Source organism: Euphorbia lathyris, chromosome 3 (assembly GCF_963576675.1).
Source record: "Euphorbia lathyris chromosome 3, ddEupLath1.1, whole genome shotgun sequence".
In the NCBI taxonomy this organism is placed as follows: Eukaryota; Viridiplantae; Streptophyta; class Magnoliopsida; order Malpighiales; family Euphorbiaceae; genus Euphorbia; species Euphorbia lathyris.
This window is the reverse complement of record NC_088912.1, coordinates 55,856,490-55,869,659: the sequence shown is the minus strand read 5'-3', so window position 1 is coordinate 55,869,659 and position 13,170 is coordinate 55,856,490. Positions and strand designations below refer to the sequence as shown.

At 36.3% G+C, this 13,170-nt stretch overlaps 1 protein-coding gene across 1 annotated transcript; it reads left to right on the top strand.

Annotated features, from left to right (window-relative positions):
- The first annotated feature begins 2,376 nt into the window (after positions 1-2,376).
- On the top strand, positions 2,377-12,821 carry LOC136222148 (J domain-containing protein spf31). Its single transcript, XM_066009645.1, has 9 exons — positions 2,377-2,621; positions 3,651-3,741; positions 3,849-3,909; positions 4,917-4,994; positions 5,907-5,980; positions 8,030-8,140; positions 8,229-8,336; positions 12,440-12,478; positions 12,547-12,821. The coding sequence occupies exons 1-9, from the start codon at positions 2,521-2,523 to the stop codon at positions 12,631-12,633; spliced, it is 750 nt and encodes a 249-aa protein (XP_065865717.1). The 5' UTR covers positions 2,377-2,520; the 3' UTR covers positions 12,634-12,821.
- Positions 12,822-13,170: the final 349 nt, after the last annotated feature.

Sequence of the window (13,170 nt, the reverse complement as noted above, 5' to 3'; positions counted from 1 at the left end):
CCCTTTCTCTTCTACTAGTTTTTTTAATCCAAAACCAACCATGACCGAAAAACCTGCCTCATCTTCTCCTCATCCTCCTCCTCCTTCACCCATTCATCCCCTTTCATCATGGGCTTCTCAACCTAGAATTTTGGGGCCCCGTCCTTCACCTCCACAAACTCATGTTGCTCATATTCACCAATCTTTCATTCCCACTGATATTACAGAGGTTATGCACACTATGACCATTGCACCAACGCCCAAACAATGGCATATGGTCACCGGGGCTACATCTCATATGACCGCTGATAGAGACACGCTCACATCTTATTTTAATATGAGTCAAAATCGTAACATAATTGTTGGTAATGGTCAAAGTGTTCCAATTCGTGGTTATGGCAATGCAAGTTTACCTGGATCCACCCCCATTTGCAATTAAATAATGTTTTGCATGCACCCCAGTTGATTAAAAACTTTATATCTGTGCGTAAATTTACCACTGATAATCATGTGTCTGTGGAATTTGATCCTTTTGGTTTCTCTGTGAAAGATCTACGAATGGGGGGGGGGGGGGCTTATTATGAGATGTAATAGTGAGGGTGATCTTTATCCTGTCACACCCAGTTTTGCTTCTGATTTATCTTATCCTTTTGCTTTTTCTGCTTTATCTCCTACCATTTGGCATAATCGTTTGGGACATCCAGGGGCTAATGTTTTAGCACCCTTCAGAATAATAAATTTATTTCTTGTACTAAGAAATTGGATGCTTCAGTTTGTTCTTCTTGTGTTTATGGGAAACAAATAAAATTGCCATTCGCCAAGTCTAAAACAGTTATACATGCATGCCCTTTGATATTGTTCATAGTGATGTTTGGACGTCACCCATTTTAAGCTCTAGTGGTCACCGCTATTATGTCCTTTTTCTTGATAATTATACAAATTTCTTGTGGACATTCCCCTTAGCAAATAAATCTCAAGTATATTCCACTTTTCTTTCCTTTCACACTTTTGTTCGCACACAATTTGAATAAGACATCAAAACCTTTTCAATGTGATAATGGTGGCGAATATAATAACATACAATTTCATCAATTATTGTGTTTTTCTTGGTGATAATCTCATTTCTTGGTCAGCAAAACGCCAACCTACTCTCTCTCGCTCTAGTGCCGAAGCTGAGTATCGAGGGGTAGCTAATGTTGTCTCTGAAACTTGCTGGATTCGAAATCTTCTCCTTGAGCTCCACTGTCAGATTCGCAAGGCCACCCTGGTTTACTGTGACAATGTAAGTGCTGTCTACCTCTCTGGTAATCCTGTTCAACATCAACGCACCAAACACATAGAGATGGATATTCATTTTATGCGTGAAAAAGTTGCCAAAGGCGAAGTACGAGTTCTTCATGCTCCTTCCCGACATCAAATAGCCGATATTTTCACCAAAGGTCTACCACAAATTCTTTTTGACGACTTTAGATCTAGTCTCAACGTTCAACCTCCTCCCGCTTCGACTACGGGGGTGTGTCAGATATGTAAATAATCATATTATTTAAGAAAATCCTATTATTTAGGAAATAGATTATTTCCTTATTATTCCATTGATTGTAGGTTTAATTGTAGCCTTAATTGTGTATTGTGTTGTGTATATAAACACTTCTTAATCAATGAAAACCTCAAGGGTTCTACCTCTATTAATATCCTCATAACAAAGTTTGCCTATAAATCGCTAAGAAGAATCTTAAGCTTCTGTTTTGTGCTAAAATCAACAGCGAATTGAAATAAGAAAACTGAATGATTTAAGGAGAGAGAAGAAAACAAGAAAGGGGTAATACTCAGATAATCAAAGGCAGCAAAGAAAACCTAAGTTTCTCAGCATTTTATAGAGAGATTGAAATCTAAAAAAAATGGAGTTGCCCAAAAAAAGTCGCTGTTCTAAATCTGTTTGATTGAGAGTGGAGTAGAGTAGAGAGAAAACTAGGAAAAGATGAAAAGGAAAAACCGAAAGAAATGAAGGAGAAGCAATTAAAACATAAAGAGAAACAGAGAGAAGTGATGAGTAATTGGAAGTAATACTATGAGATTCTGAGAAGGTGATGTTGACGAATATGACGCCGTTGATACCAAATAAGTAAATCTATTAGATTAGAGTATAATTATAGGTTTGTGGAAAATTTAGGAATAGTTTTGTAGACTTATTTGATGTAAAGGCATATCTGTTTTTTCGTGATAACAAATGCACAAATATGTGTATTAACCTTTTTTTTTTTTTTTTTTTTATTTAAACATAAATTTAGTTCGGTTAAACCATTTTAAAAAAACCAAATACCGAAGGAAAAGTTGACAACCTAACCCAACCAGAAAAGAAGAAAAATATAAAATTTTGTTTCCTATAAATATGATATTGAAATATGAATGAGCTGGTGATAAACTCGGTTAATCGCCCTGTATTCTCAACCTGGCGGATTTTTACTTTTGATATCCCGAGTTGTATCTGCAACACAAGGAGAAACAAAGAGAGAGAGATTAGCTTGGCAAAGGAATCGACCGATGGCAGGAAGAATCTCTGTCACAAGCACAGAGGATGATTTACTTCTCAAGAGCTTCTTCGCTGAAGTAAGCGAAGTCGAGAGAGACAACGAAGTTCTCAGGTCTCCCTCTCTTTGTTTCTATTTATTGTTTATTTGTTTATTATTGTTATTATTATTTTTATATATTTCCATTGTATCTCTAACAGTTTCTGCATATTAGTTCTGTAATTAGGGTTACCACCCACAATTAAAGTCCTGTTCGAATTCCATGTCTTTCTATAATCTTAAAAAGGAATCTCAATTGATTTTAATTGATAACAACTACCATTTTTTGGAGATTTGTTAATTGTTTAGGTAGACCTTAGGAACTGGATTTTAATTCTTTCTGGGTATTGGAATAGCTCTACAGAATGAATTGAACTTTTTGTACGATGAGAATTGAGAAGAGTTAATAATTTTCCCTCGAATTAATATCAATTCCTATGTACTGATTGGATGACGGTACTTCAGTTGAGGAAGAGGGAATAATTGTAAGCATTTTTGTTCATCACTCCTGTAACCTGGATTTTTATTTCACTCATGAGGAAAATTCTTTGAGTGATGGAATGGACCTTCAACATGAACTGAATGATGAGCATATGTGTAATAGTGTTTGTCTAGAATTGTAATTGTTAACGAACATAATGAGAGGACAAGGGACGAAAATATCTCCAACTATCTTTTCATGGAATAAAAGATTAGATGTTTATGGATTCAATGTCTAATTATTTATGAAACTTCCATTGTTTGGAAAGATAAAATAAGGAGAATGGGAACTGTTCATGCCATTATGTGTCATTCTCTTTGAAGGGTCAATATATGCTTTTGGATTTAATTTGTTCTTCTTACCAACCAAGCTATGGAATATCCATTTTCTGTCATTTATAACAAATTCCACTCCATTTAGTATGTTCTACAGCCAAGACCCCATCAAGGGGAATTCTTTCTTTTATGATTTCCATGTGGGTTATTTTTCCCTATCTCTAACTTCTAGTTCTTACTGCAATTTATGATGATGCTTGACTACTTATCATCGTTCATTGTGGACAGAGACAGACTATTCTCTTCTAATTAATGTTTTGGCCTCATGGATTTGTTTCAAAATTGTAGGATTCTCTCATGCTTCAAGTTAAATCCATTTGAATATCTAAATCTACCATTTGATGCATCTCCAGAGGATGTAAAGAAGCAGTATCGTAAGGTAGCTTTCTTACCAAACAGTGTCAAATAAACTCTCTTGATGATCTGTACTGTACATAATTCATTAATTTTTGACATATCCTCCTGTTCCATGAATATACTGTGTAGCTATCTTTGTTGGTTCACCCTGACAAGTGCAAGCATCCACAAGCGAAAGAGGCCTTTGGAGGTAACTTCATCTTCGCAGATGACTCTTTCATTTTCAGTTATTTTACCGAAAAGAGAGAGGTGGAAATAGAGTAAGCTCTAGGAAAAAGGTGAATTGTCTGCTAATGGCTTGTGAAAGTCTACTTTAGTCTGTGTTGTGGTCTGTTAGGGGACAGGATACATAGGGAATAGTATCTATGAGCCATTGTCATGGTAGCACATAGAGCCCAGGTGTTGAGGCTTTTGATTGGATGGATGCCTTTAGTTGGTGCACCTCTTCTCTCTCAGTTATTTATAGTGGGGTATCTCTGAACTTGCTTATATAGCATTCAGTTTTATTTTGTTATTATGTTTTTTTCATCCTATTCTACTCTTGGAAAAATATTTGCCATGGGGTTCAGATATTACTTTGGATAAAAGCAAAAGTCATAAATATTCTCGGAAACAAGTGATTAACTTTCATAGGGGTTATTCTAGAGGAACCATATTCCAAAACTAGTTTGAAAATCCCATTGGTCTAGTTTTTCTTCATTAATGATGCATGCAGGTAACATTAAGTGGGTCATGGTTTAAAGATCGAAGTTGGATGGTGGCTGCAAATAATATGTTTGGCTTCCATTCATGATTTTAACACAAGTGGTTGCAAGTGAAATGCTTTTTAGTTTATTTATGGTATTCTTTTCATTTGCATTTGTGGCTTTTAAGCAGTGATGCAGACCCCTTAGAGTACCTCTATTAATCAATAAATAAATTTATGGAGAATCTTATTATGCTATCTAGAACAGGCAGAAATGTATAGGACTAAAATCTGAAGAACGCTATCAAAGTTTTGCCAGATGTTTTCTTGTGTTTGAGGATGGATGTTGTATGGTGTTTTTATTCAACATAACTCGTACTGTTTTGGTTGGTCTTGTTAACCATATGGATGGAAACAATAAGTATATATATACTAGAGGTGTGGAATCATATTTCCTTTAGTTTAAATAAATGGAATGCTCACCAACATTGACAATTTTAACTTGTGAGCAGCACTGGCAAAGGCACAACAACTACTACTTGAACAACAAGAAAGAGATTATATTCTTACCCAAGTTACAGCAGCAAAAGGTCTGTTCCAAAATACTTGAACTTTTTTTTTTTTCAGAATGTAACCTTTATGGATAATAGGGGAATTGTTTAATCCAGTTATTTTCTTTAAAATTGGAATATACTGATTGCTTGTACTTGACTCTTCATTTTGGTTATCCCCCTTTTACCTTCGTTCTTTCAGAAATGTTTCATACAGGTCAAACAACAGATATATGGTTTTAAAATAGTTGTTATTACCTATGTTGCACGGAAACTTTGATTTTAAAGCGTTTCACATTTTCCATATCCTTTTCGTTAACCAAAACTCTTGTAAACTTGTACATAACGTTTCGACTCTTTTCCGTAATTCAAAAAAAAATTTGGAAACTCGTTTCCTAGGATGTAATATGTTTTCAAAAGTGGATCAATAGTTCAATACTAATCACATGTTCAGTAAATTCTTAATACTTATTATATCATCTTCAACAAGTTTTCAAAATGAAAAATCTCTTGTTTTCCCTCTATTATGTGATTTCTATGTAATTTTTTTAACATATACATGTATAAAATTAGTTATCCATTCTCATAATTTTAAAAATTTATAAATATCTGTACATTTTTCCCCCAGGTTTCGGTTTCCCATATTTTTACATATATCGTTTCTAGATTTCTGTTTCAATTTCTCTATCCGTTTCGGCTTTCCTACACTTTCAACTTGCATGTGAAGTGATCTTATTCTAAACGTGTTGCATGAATATTTGATATACTTATGTACAGGAACTTACTGTGATGTCAAAAAATAAATTAACATGTGCACACTCACTCACTCACTCACTCACTCACTCACATGGCTGCCGTTGGATTCTGAGTTCAGTCAGCTACTTCTCTTTTTTTCTTGTATAAAATGTCACAACTTAAGAAGCAGCTTATGGTTAATCATGTTAACTGCAGAAGAACTTCTTTTGAAAAGGAAGAAGCATTTAAAGAAAGATACAGCCTCTAAGATAAAGTCATTGGTTGATGAGGTACTTTACCTTGATCCTTTTTTATTTATTTATCTTCATTTAGATAAAACTTGTATTCTTTATATCTTAATCATGTGAGATTCATCTGAGTTTTGGTGTACATCCCACTCTATTATCATGTTTCTTTTCTTACCCCCTTGTAAATTCCTTTCCAGATTTACTTGTTTATGTCATCTATTACCATCTTATACTTATATTGTTAGTTGCAGTGGAGAATTACATTAAATGGATTTTGTTTTTATTATTATATTGGATGTATGTTTCTGAAGGGCTATTTATGATTACAGAATTTTGTGAGAAGTTTGTACATGATCCACAAACATTGACTGGAGAAGGCATGAACTGGAATAACTTTTGGGACATTAGGATTAATGAAATTAAAATTAAAAAAATTGTTTTTCAAGAGAAAATGTATTATTTTCCTAGTTAGGAGGACTGAAGAGTGGCAAAGGGATGCAATGGTGAGGGGTAGGAGAAGACCTAAGCAAACTTGGAAGAGGGTGATTGAGAGTGATATGAGTTTATTGGGGATTGAGGAAAATATGGTAGTGGATAGGACGGATTGGAGGGAGAGAATTTATATCGTTGACACGACTTGATTTCACAGTTTTATATGATGGTTCATGTTAGCCGACCCCGAATCATTTCGGGACTAAGGCTTTGTTGTTGTTGTTGTTGTAGTCAGCAGCAGATCAGAAGTTTTTGAGATTCCAAGGGAGATTAGATAAGTTAAGTTTTAGATTTAGATTTGGTTTTGAATTTGAATTATAGTTAGTTAAATATTAGCTTATTTTAAAATAATCTCATCTAAGAGTTTCTCTCTTAGTTAATGGTTGTATAACCTGCCTATTCGAGTTCTTGTAGCTGGAACAAAAATCAGAGAGTTGAAATTTTGTTTTTGACAACGTAGGGTAGGGTTACTCTCTAATGAGCCCTAACCTTATAGCCTAACAAAATAGGTCATAGTGCAGAAAAACCAATGGACTAGATTCGCCAACACAATCTGATTTTGTTCTTCAAGGCCCCATGCCAGGAACAGATCCAGGGGCTATAACAAAATGCATAAATCTTCAATTCTCCGTTGGATGGAGGATGTGAATGAATGAGCATTAGGGATTTGACATTATATAGAAAATTTATTGAATTTTTCACATAAAAAGAACTCCTAATTGAATTTTGTTTTGGATCCATACTACATAATATATATCAAAATTTGTCCTTTAGCTTTTACCGTATTTGCTTTAGATTGGGACCCTAGTATGGCCTTCTGAACGCAAATCTAAATCATCTTCTTCAGTACATATTTCCTTCTGTTCAAAAACGAAAAAAATCATAGTTTCTCTGTTGCAATATCAATTTATCTTTTATTTTATAAGTTGGGATAAGGTGCAAAAATACCCCCTGACGTGAGCAATTTTACCCCTAACGTCTAAAATGGTGCAATTTTACCCCTAAAGTTGGCAGTCAAGAGCAATTTTACCCCTAACATTGGCAAGTTGGGTCAATTTCAGACATTATTATAAAACACAGACATTTGGTACCTTATTTTGCACCAATTACATATCATTTCGTTTTAAAAAATATATATTTCATATTTTCTGTGATTTAATAATGTAATTAGAGATTAATATTTATAATTCGGCGAAATATTTTGAATTTTTTGTCCAACTAATACAATAGACAGTATATTTTTTTATATTTTTTCCACGCCTAATCATATGTTACTAATGAGTGGTAAACTGACTCATATGTGAAGTGTAGATGACAAGATTCATGATATTCATGATCGAGAAGACAGTTTGATGAATTATTTCTCAAATTGACCCAACTTGATAACGTTAGTGATAAAATTGTTCTTGGCTGCCAACGTTAGGTGTAAAATTGCACCATTTTAGACGTTAGGGGTAAAATTGCTCCTGGTTGTAAACGTTAGGGGTATTTTTGCACCTTATCCCTTATAAGTTTCTTATCCATGAAATTTAACATTGATTCTTTCCAATATAAGCCTTCTATGTCAACTAATTTTTGTGCCTTTTGGTTGCAATCCAGGCAAAATATGAACAGTATGAAAATTCTGAAGAGTTCCAGCGGGAGCTCAAATTGAAGGTTCGCGAATTATTAACTGATCAAGAATGGCGAAGGAGAAAAATGCAGATGAGAGTATGCTGGAAGCTCAATCATTTTTGTTGCTTGGTGTTTGTTTACCGTTTTGTACTTGTGGTTCTCATGTCTTCCTGTTATTCTTTAGATATCAGAGGAGGAAGGTAGATTGAAGAAGGATGAAGAAGAACAAAAAGAGATGTGGAAGAGAAAGCGTGAACATGAGGAGCAGTGGGAAGGAACTAGAGAAAAAAGGGTATGTTTTCTCTTTTATGGTTGTAAAGTGATTCTTCAACATGTAGTTTCTTGTCTGGTATCTTAGGCTCAATATCTGATGCATTTAAAGCATTCAACTAATGACATTCTATGTCTACACTCTACACAACACATCTTGCTTTGAATTTGAGCATATTATTGAACTTTCAGAGGGACAAAGAGAACTTGTAATTTGTCCTTTTGGGTTAATACCATGCTGTCATGAATTTCAGTTCTTGATCAGCTTTCACTTGAAAATTTGAAGATTCTCTTTCGGGAGTTGTTTGTGAAAATTACCTTGTGGATTCTTCCTCTTTTTTGTGTAGTCGAGCAAACCTATGTTCTTCAGTTATATGTACACACACATTCCGTCTCTTAAGATGCTTGGAAATTTTAATTTCAAATAGTGCTTGGTGCATGCCATAGAGTTTTTTGCATCATGGAGTGCAAAATCATAATATATTTTTCAATATATTTTTCATTTACATTTTGTTCTTCCCTTTTCCTTAAAAAGTATTTTTTTTTTTAAATTTCTGGATGTTTATCAAATAAGCACTCAATTGAAAAACTCGACATTATAGGTGGGTCTTAAGAAGAGTTTTATATAACGCGCTGATAGAGATGTAACTCCTAGACCCGTTTTAGCATATTGAGCCTATGGCCCAAAGATTTACAATGTATTTTCTAGAAGGCCTAAAGCATCTAGGTTAGGCTGAGTGGGCAGAAGTTAGTTATTATCTTGGGATTGAGGCTGGTAGTTTTATATATAACTATGAGTTTGTTATTGTAGGGGAAGGTTATGATTATCTTTCTGTTTTGGCTCTTAGTAAGACTAAGGGAGAGGGAGAGATCCATGGAGGTGTTTGTTTCATTCCTTTACCCTATTTTCTATCTGTAACCTTTATCTTCTTCAAGAATACAACCCCATTTCTCTTCTTTCTTCTTCTTCAAGTTAGTTATTACTGCAATTATGAGTTTCCACCATTGGTCTGACCTGCCGGATATGTTGAATGGGAAAAACTGATACAACCGTGGAAAACAAGAACCCAAGCCCGTTTGGAAGCTCATGAGGAATAGATTCATGACTGGCATAATTATGTCAAAGAAATCAAATATTCAGTAGAAGCAGAGAAACTTAAACAGGATGAGTTCAGGAGTTACATGATGAATTGGGTAAAGCAGCAGGGAAAGTTGTCATCATAAGACGCAGGCAATAACTCAGTCTGGGTCCAACAAATCTTCCGGCCACAATTCTTCCCAGCACAATCACAAAAAAGGGATTCCATTTCGGTGCTAAAAAGGTCAAGCTGCCTGAATATAATGGGTGCGATCCCGTGGGGTGGATTTAGAAAGTTGAGACTTATTTCGGGACACATGAAACTCCACCGGATATGCAGCTCCACTTGGCTAAACTTAGCATAACGGCGTTGCGCAAAACTGGTTTGCTTAAGTCTTAGAGGTTCACGATTCTTTGACCTGGGAGCAATTCACCGAGCTCCTTGAACGATTTAGCAGATTGGATGTTCAGAATCCCTACGAACAACTCTCAACCATTCGCCAGTCCGGTTCCGTTCTAGATTACATAGAAGATTTCAAGTATCTTCTTTCCATGGTTCCTCGTTTGCCAGAGAAACAGGCCTTAGGTTACTTTTTGGGTGGTCTGCAAGATGAAATTAAGAGAAGGGTGCGACCTCACCGACCGGATTCGCGATTGGCAGCGATGTATGTTGCCAAAGGTTTGGAGGCTTTTCTGTATCCTTCTGAGAAGGAGTTCTTGGCGCTCCAACTGTGACCTGGATACCTTTCAGATGAGTTTCATCGCAATGCTATTTCTCCTTGTTCCACTAATACGATCCGCTCTGATGTGAAAGTGGTTTATAACCCATGACCCAACCCTAAAGCTCCTAATCCTAATTCTAACCCACAGCCCACCATTTCATATGGATGGCCTATTTCTCTCAACCAAAATCGCAATTCCCACTATGTTTTTGCCAAGCTCGACACTCCTAACCTAAATCGTGATTCTCCCTCTCTTCTCTGCAATCTTAATTTTCGGTCCCTCTCCCCAACAAAATGGGGGAACCGGCGGAAGAAAGGTATGCTATCGGTGGGGTTAAGTGTTTGGACCTGGTCACAAATGTCCGGAGGGAAAGCTACGGGTAAAAAAGAAGGATAACTCATGGCATATGTGTGTTGATCATCGCGCTTTGAACGAGGTGACTGTTGATTCCTGTGGTTGATGAGCAGATTGATGAACTAAGAGGGGCTGCCTTTTTCTCTAAATTGGATTTGCGATCAGGATTTCATTAGATACGAATAACGTGGATAGTATAGAGAAGACAACTTTTCGTACTCACAACAGTCACTATGAGTACCTAGTTATGCCATTCGGCCTCACTAATGCACCGACTACGTTTCAGGCAGTCATGAATGAGTTGTTTCGCCCTTTCTTGTGTCGATTTGTTCTGGTTTTCTTCGACGATATTCTGGTATACAACAGTCAGTGGAAGGTACGCCTTTGTCACCTTTTGGAGGTTCTGAAATTGCTTTTGAGAACCAACTCTTCGTGAATAGGAAGAAATGCGAGTTTGGTAAGTTTTTTATGGACTACTTAGGACATATCATTACTGGTTTTGGTGTCTCCATGGATAGCTTACGAAGAAAAATGTGTTGGAGTGGTCTGACGCAGCACAATCTGCATTTAACCAATTGAAGAGCAATGTTGATGCAGAATAGTAGGTCTATTGCGTTTTTCAGTAAGTCCCTCTCACCGCAATTTAGCAAAATCTGCCTACAGAAGGGAAATCATGGCTCTGGCTTTGGCTGTCCAGCACTGGTGACCATACCTTTTGGGGTTTAGCATTTACAGTGTTCACTGATCAAAAGAGCCTCAAACATTTACTCTTGCAGCGGATAACTACTCCGGATCAACAAAATTGGGTGGCCAAATCACTTGGTTATAACTTCTCTATTTGTTAGAAACCTGGGAAGGAGAATCGCGCAGCAAGCGCTTTGCCTGACGCTTTGACAAAGATCATCTTTCTCCTAATGTGGAGGGAAAGTTGTCTGCCATTATTTCCACTCCATCTTGGGTGCAAGGGGTCCATTTGCTTGATGAAGCTAATAAGCAAGACTCTCAGCTGAAGCAAGTAATTTTAGATTTGTAACAGAATACTAATTCACATCCAGGGTACTCTCTTATCAATGGAATTCTGATGTACAAAAACCGGTTAGTCATCTCTAAACACTCTACTTGGATTCCTAAGTTGATTGAGGAATTTCATAGCATCAAAACAGGTGGGCACTTGGGATATTATCGCACATATAGAAGGCTGGCTGCTAACTTGTATTGGATTGGAATGGCTGCGGAAATTCAGAAATATGTTCCATCTTGCGATGTGTGTCAGCAATGTAAGGCAAGCTCTTTGACTCCTGGGGTCTTCTTCAACCTTTGGATATGCCGTATGTCATTTGTGAGCACCTTCCTATGGATTTAATAGTGGGTCTTCCAAAATCTAAGGGGTATGAAGCTGTTGTACTGGTGGTGGATAGATTATGAAAATACAGCCACTTTATCTTATTGAAACATCCTTATTCTGCGAAAACTATTGCTGAGGTGTTTGTCCGGGAAGTTGTTCACACCATGGCATCCTAAATCCATTCTTAGTGATAGAGATCCTATATTTGTCCGGAGCTGTTTAGGTTACAGGGGATGCAACTCCTAATGAGCACCATTGTGATCCATTGCTCCACATGGCCGAAAGATCTATAGTATATATTGTAGAAGGCCTAAAGCAGCTAGGGTAGGGTGATCTTGGGATTGAGGCTGGCAGTTTTAGTGAGACTAAGGGACCGGAAGAGGTGTTTGGTTCATTCCTTCACCCTATTCTCTCTCTCTCTCTCTCTCTCTCTCTCTCTCTCTCACTCTCACTCTCTGTTATTGCTATCTATATCTATTACTGTGAATTAATTTGCTTGAGCCTATGTTGAAATTTTAAATCGAATAAAATTGGTCTGAAAATTTGTGATCGAGTTTGGAATAATGAGCTAGCATGTTTGGGATTTTTAGCTAATATTTTATTGACATTTCCACTTAATCATCAGGTATCAAGCTGGAGAGATTTCATGAAGACAGGAAAAAAAGTGAGACTAGTCTGTTATGGGGTTTGTATTATTAAATATTGATATCTTATTAATTTAAAAAAGTGCAGGGTAAAAAGGGAGAAATTCGTCCCCCTAAACTCAAGACAGAGGATCCCAACAAATCTTATGTTCAAAGGCCTGTGAAACGAGCTTAGGAAATCCAGGGTATAGGGTACTACATTTGGTGCATTATCTTGTGCCTTTGTTAGCGAAACATGACATAATTAAAGGAGATATATTTATTGTATTTTACAACAATTCCTAGAAGAATTTGTAGTGTATTTTCTGACTTTGTACAACCTTTCTATTTAAATTTAGCTCATGATCCAATTTGTTTTACAAATGACTCTTTATGAATAATGTGTTTCAAGTTTTCTTCATTTTAGAATAGTTAAGTGAGCCCATTCTATTGTCTTTGAAGAATAATTTCCAAACCTTATTTGCCACCTGACAGGACAAAAACACATTATGTTCATCTTCCCCAGCTCCTTTACATATTAGCCATCGTTGGGAGGTTAGCCATTGATGGGCAAATTTCCGCCCAAAATTAATTTTAGGTGCTACATGGAGAGACCATATGTTCTGCCATTTTATTGAAACATTTATTGGGGGCAGAATCTAGGGATGGCAACGGGTAGAGTACCCGTGGGTAATGTCAATCCCAAACCCTTACTCTTTTGTTTTTTAATTAC

Excerpts from the sequence above, each read along its gene's own strand:
- LOC136222148 (XM_066009645.1), top strand. The coding sequence starts at position 2,521 with ATGGCAGGAAGAATCTCTGTCACAAGCACAGAGGATGATTTACTTCTC. Across the intron at positions 2,622-3,650 it reads AGAGACAACGAAGTTCTCAG|GATTCTCTCATGCTTCAAGT; the intron begins GTCTCCCTCTCT and ends TCAAAATTGTAG. Across the intron at positions 8,337-12,439 it reads AAGGAACTAGAGAAAAAAGG|GTATCAAGCTGGAGAGATTT; the intron begins GTATGTTTTCTC and ends CTTAATCATCAG.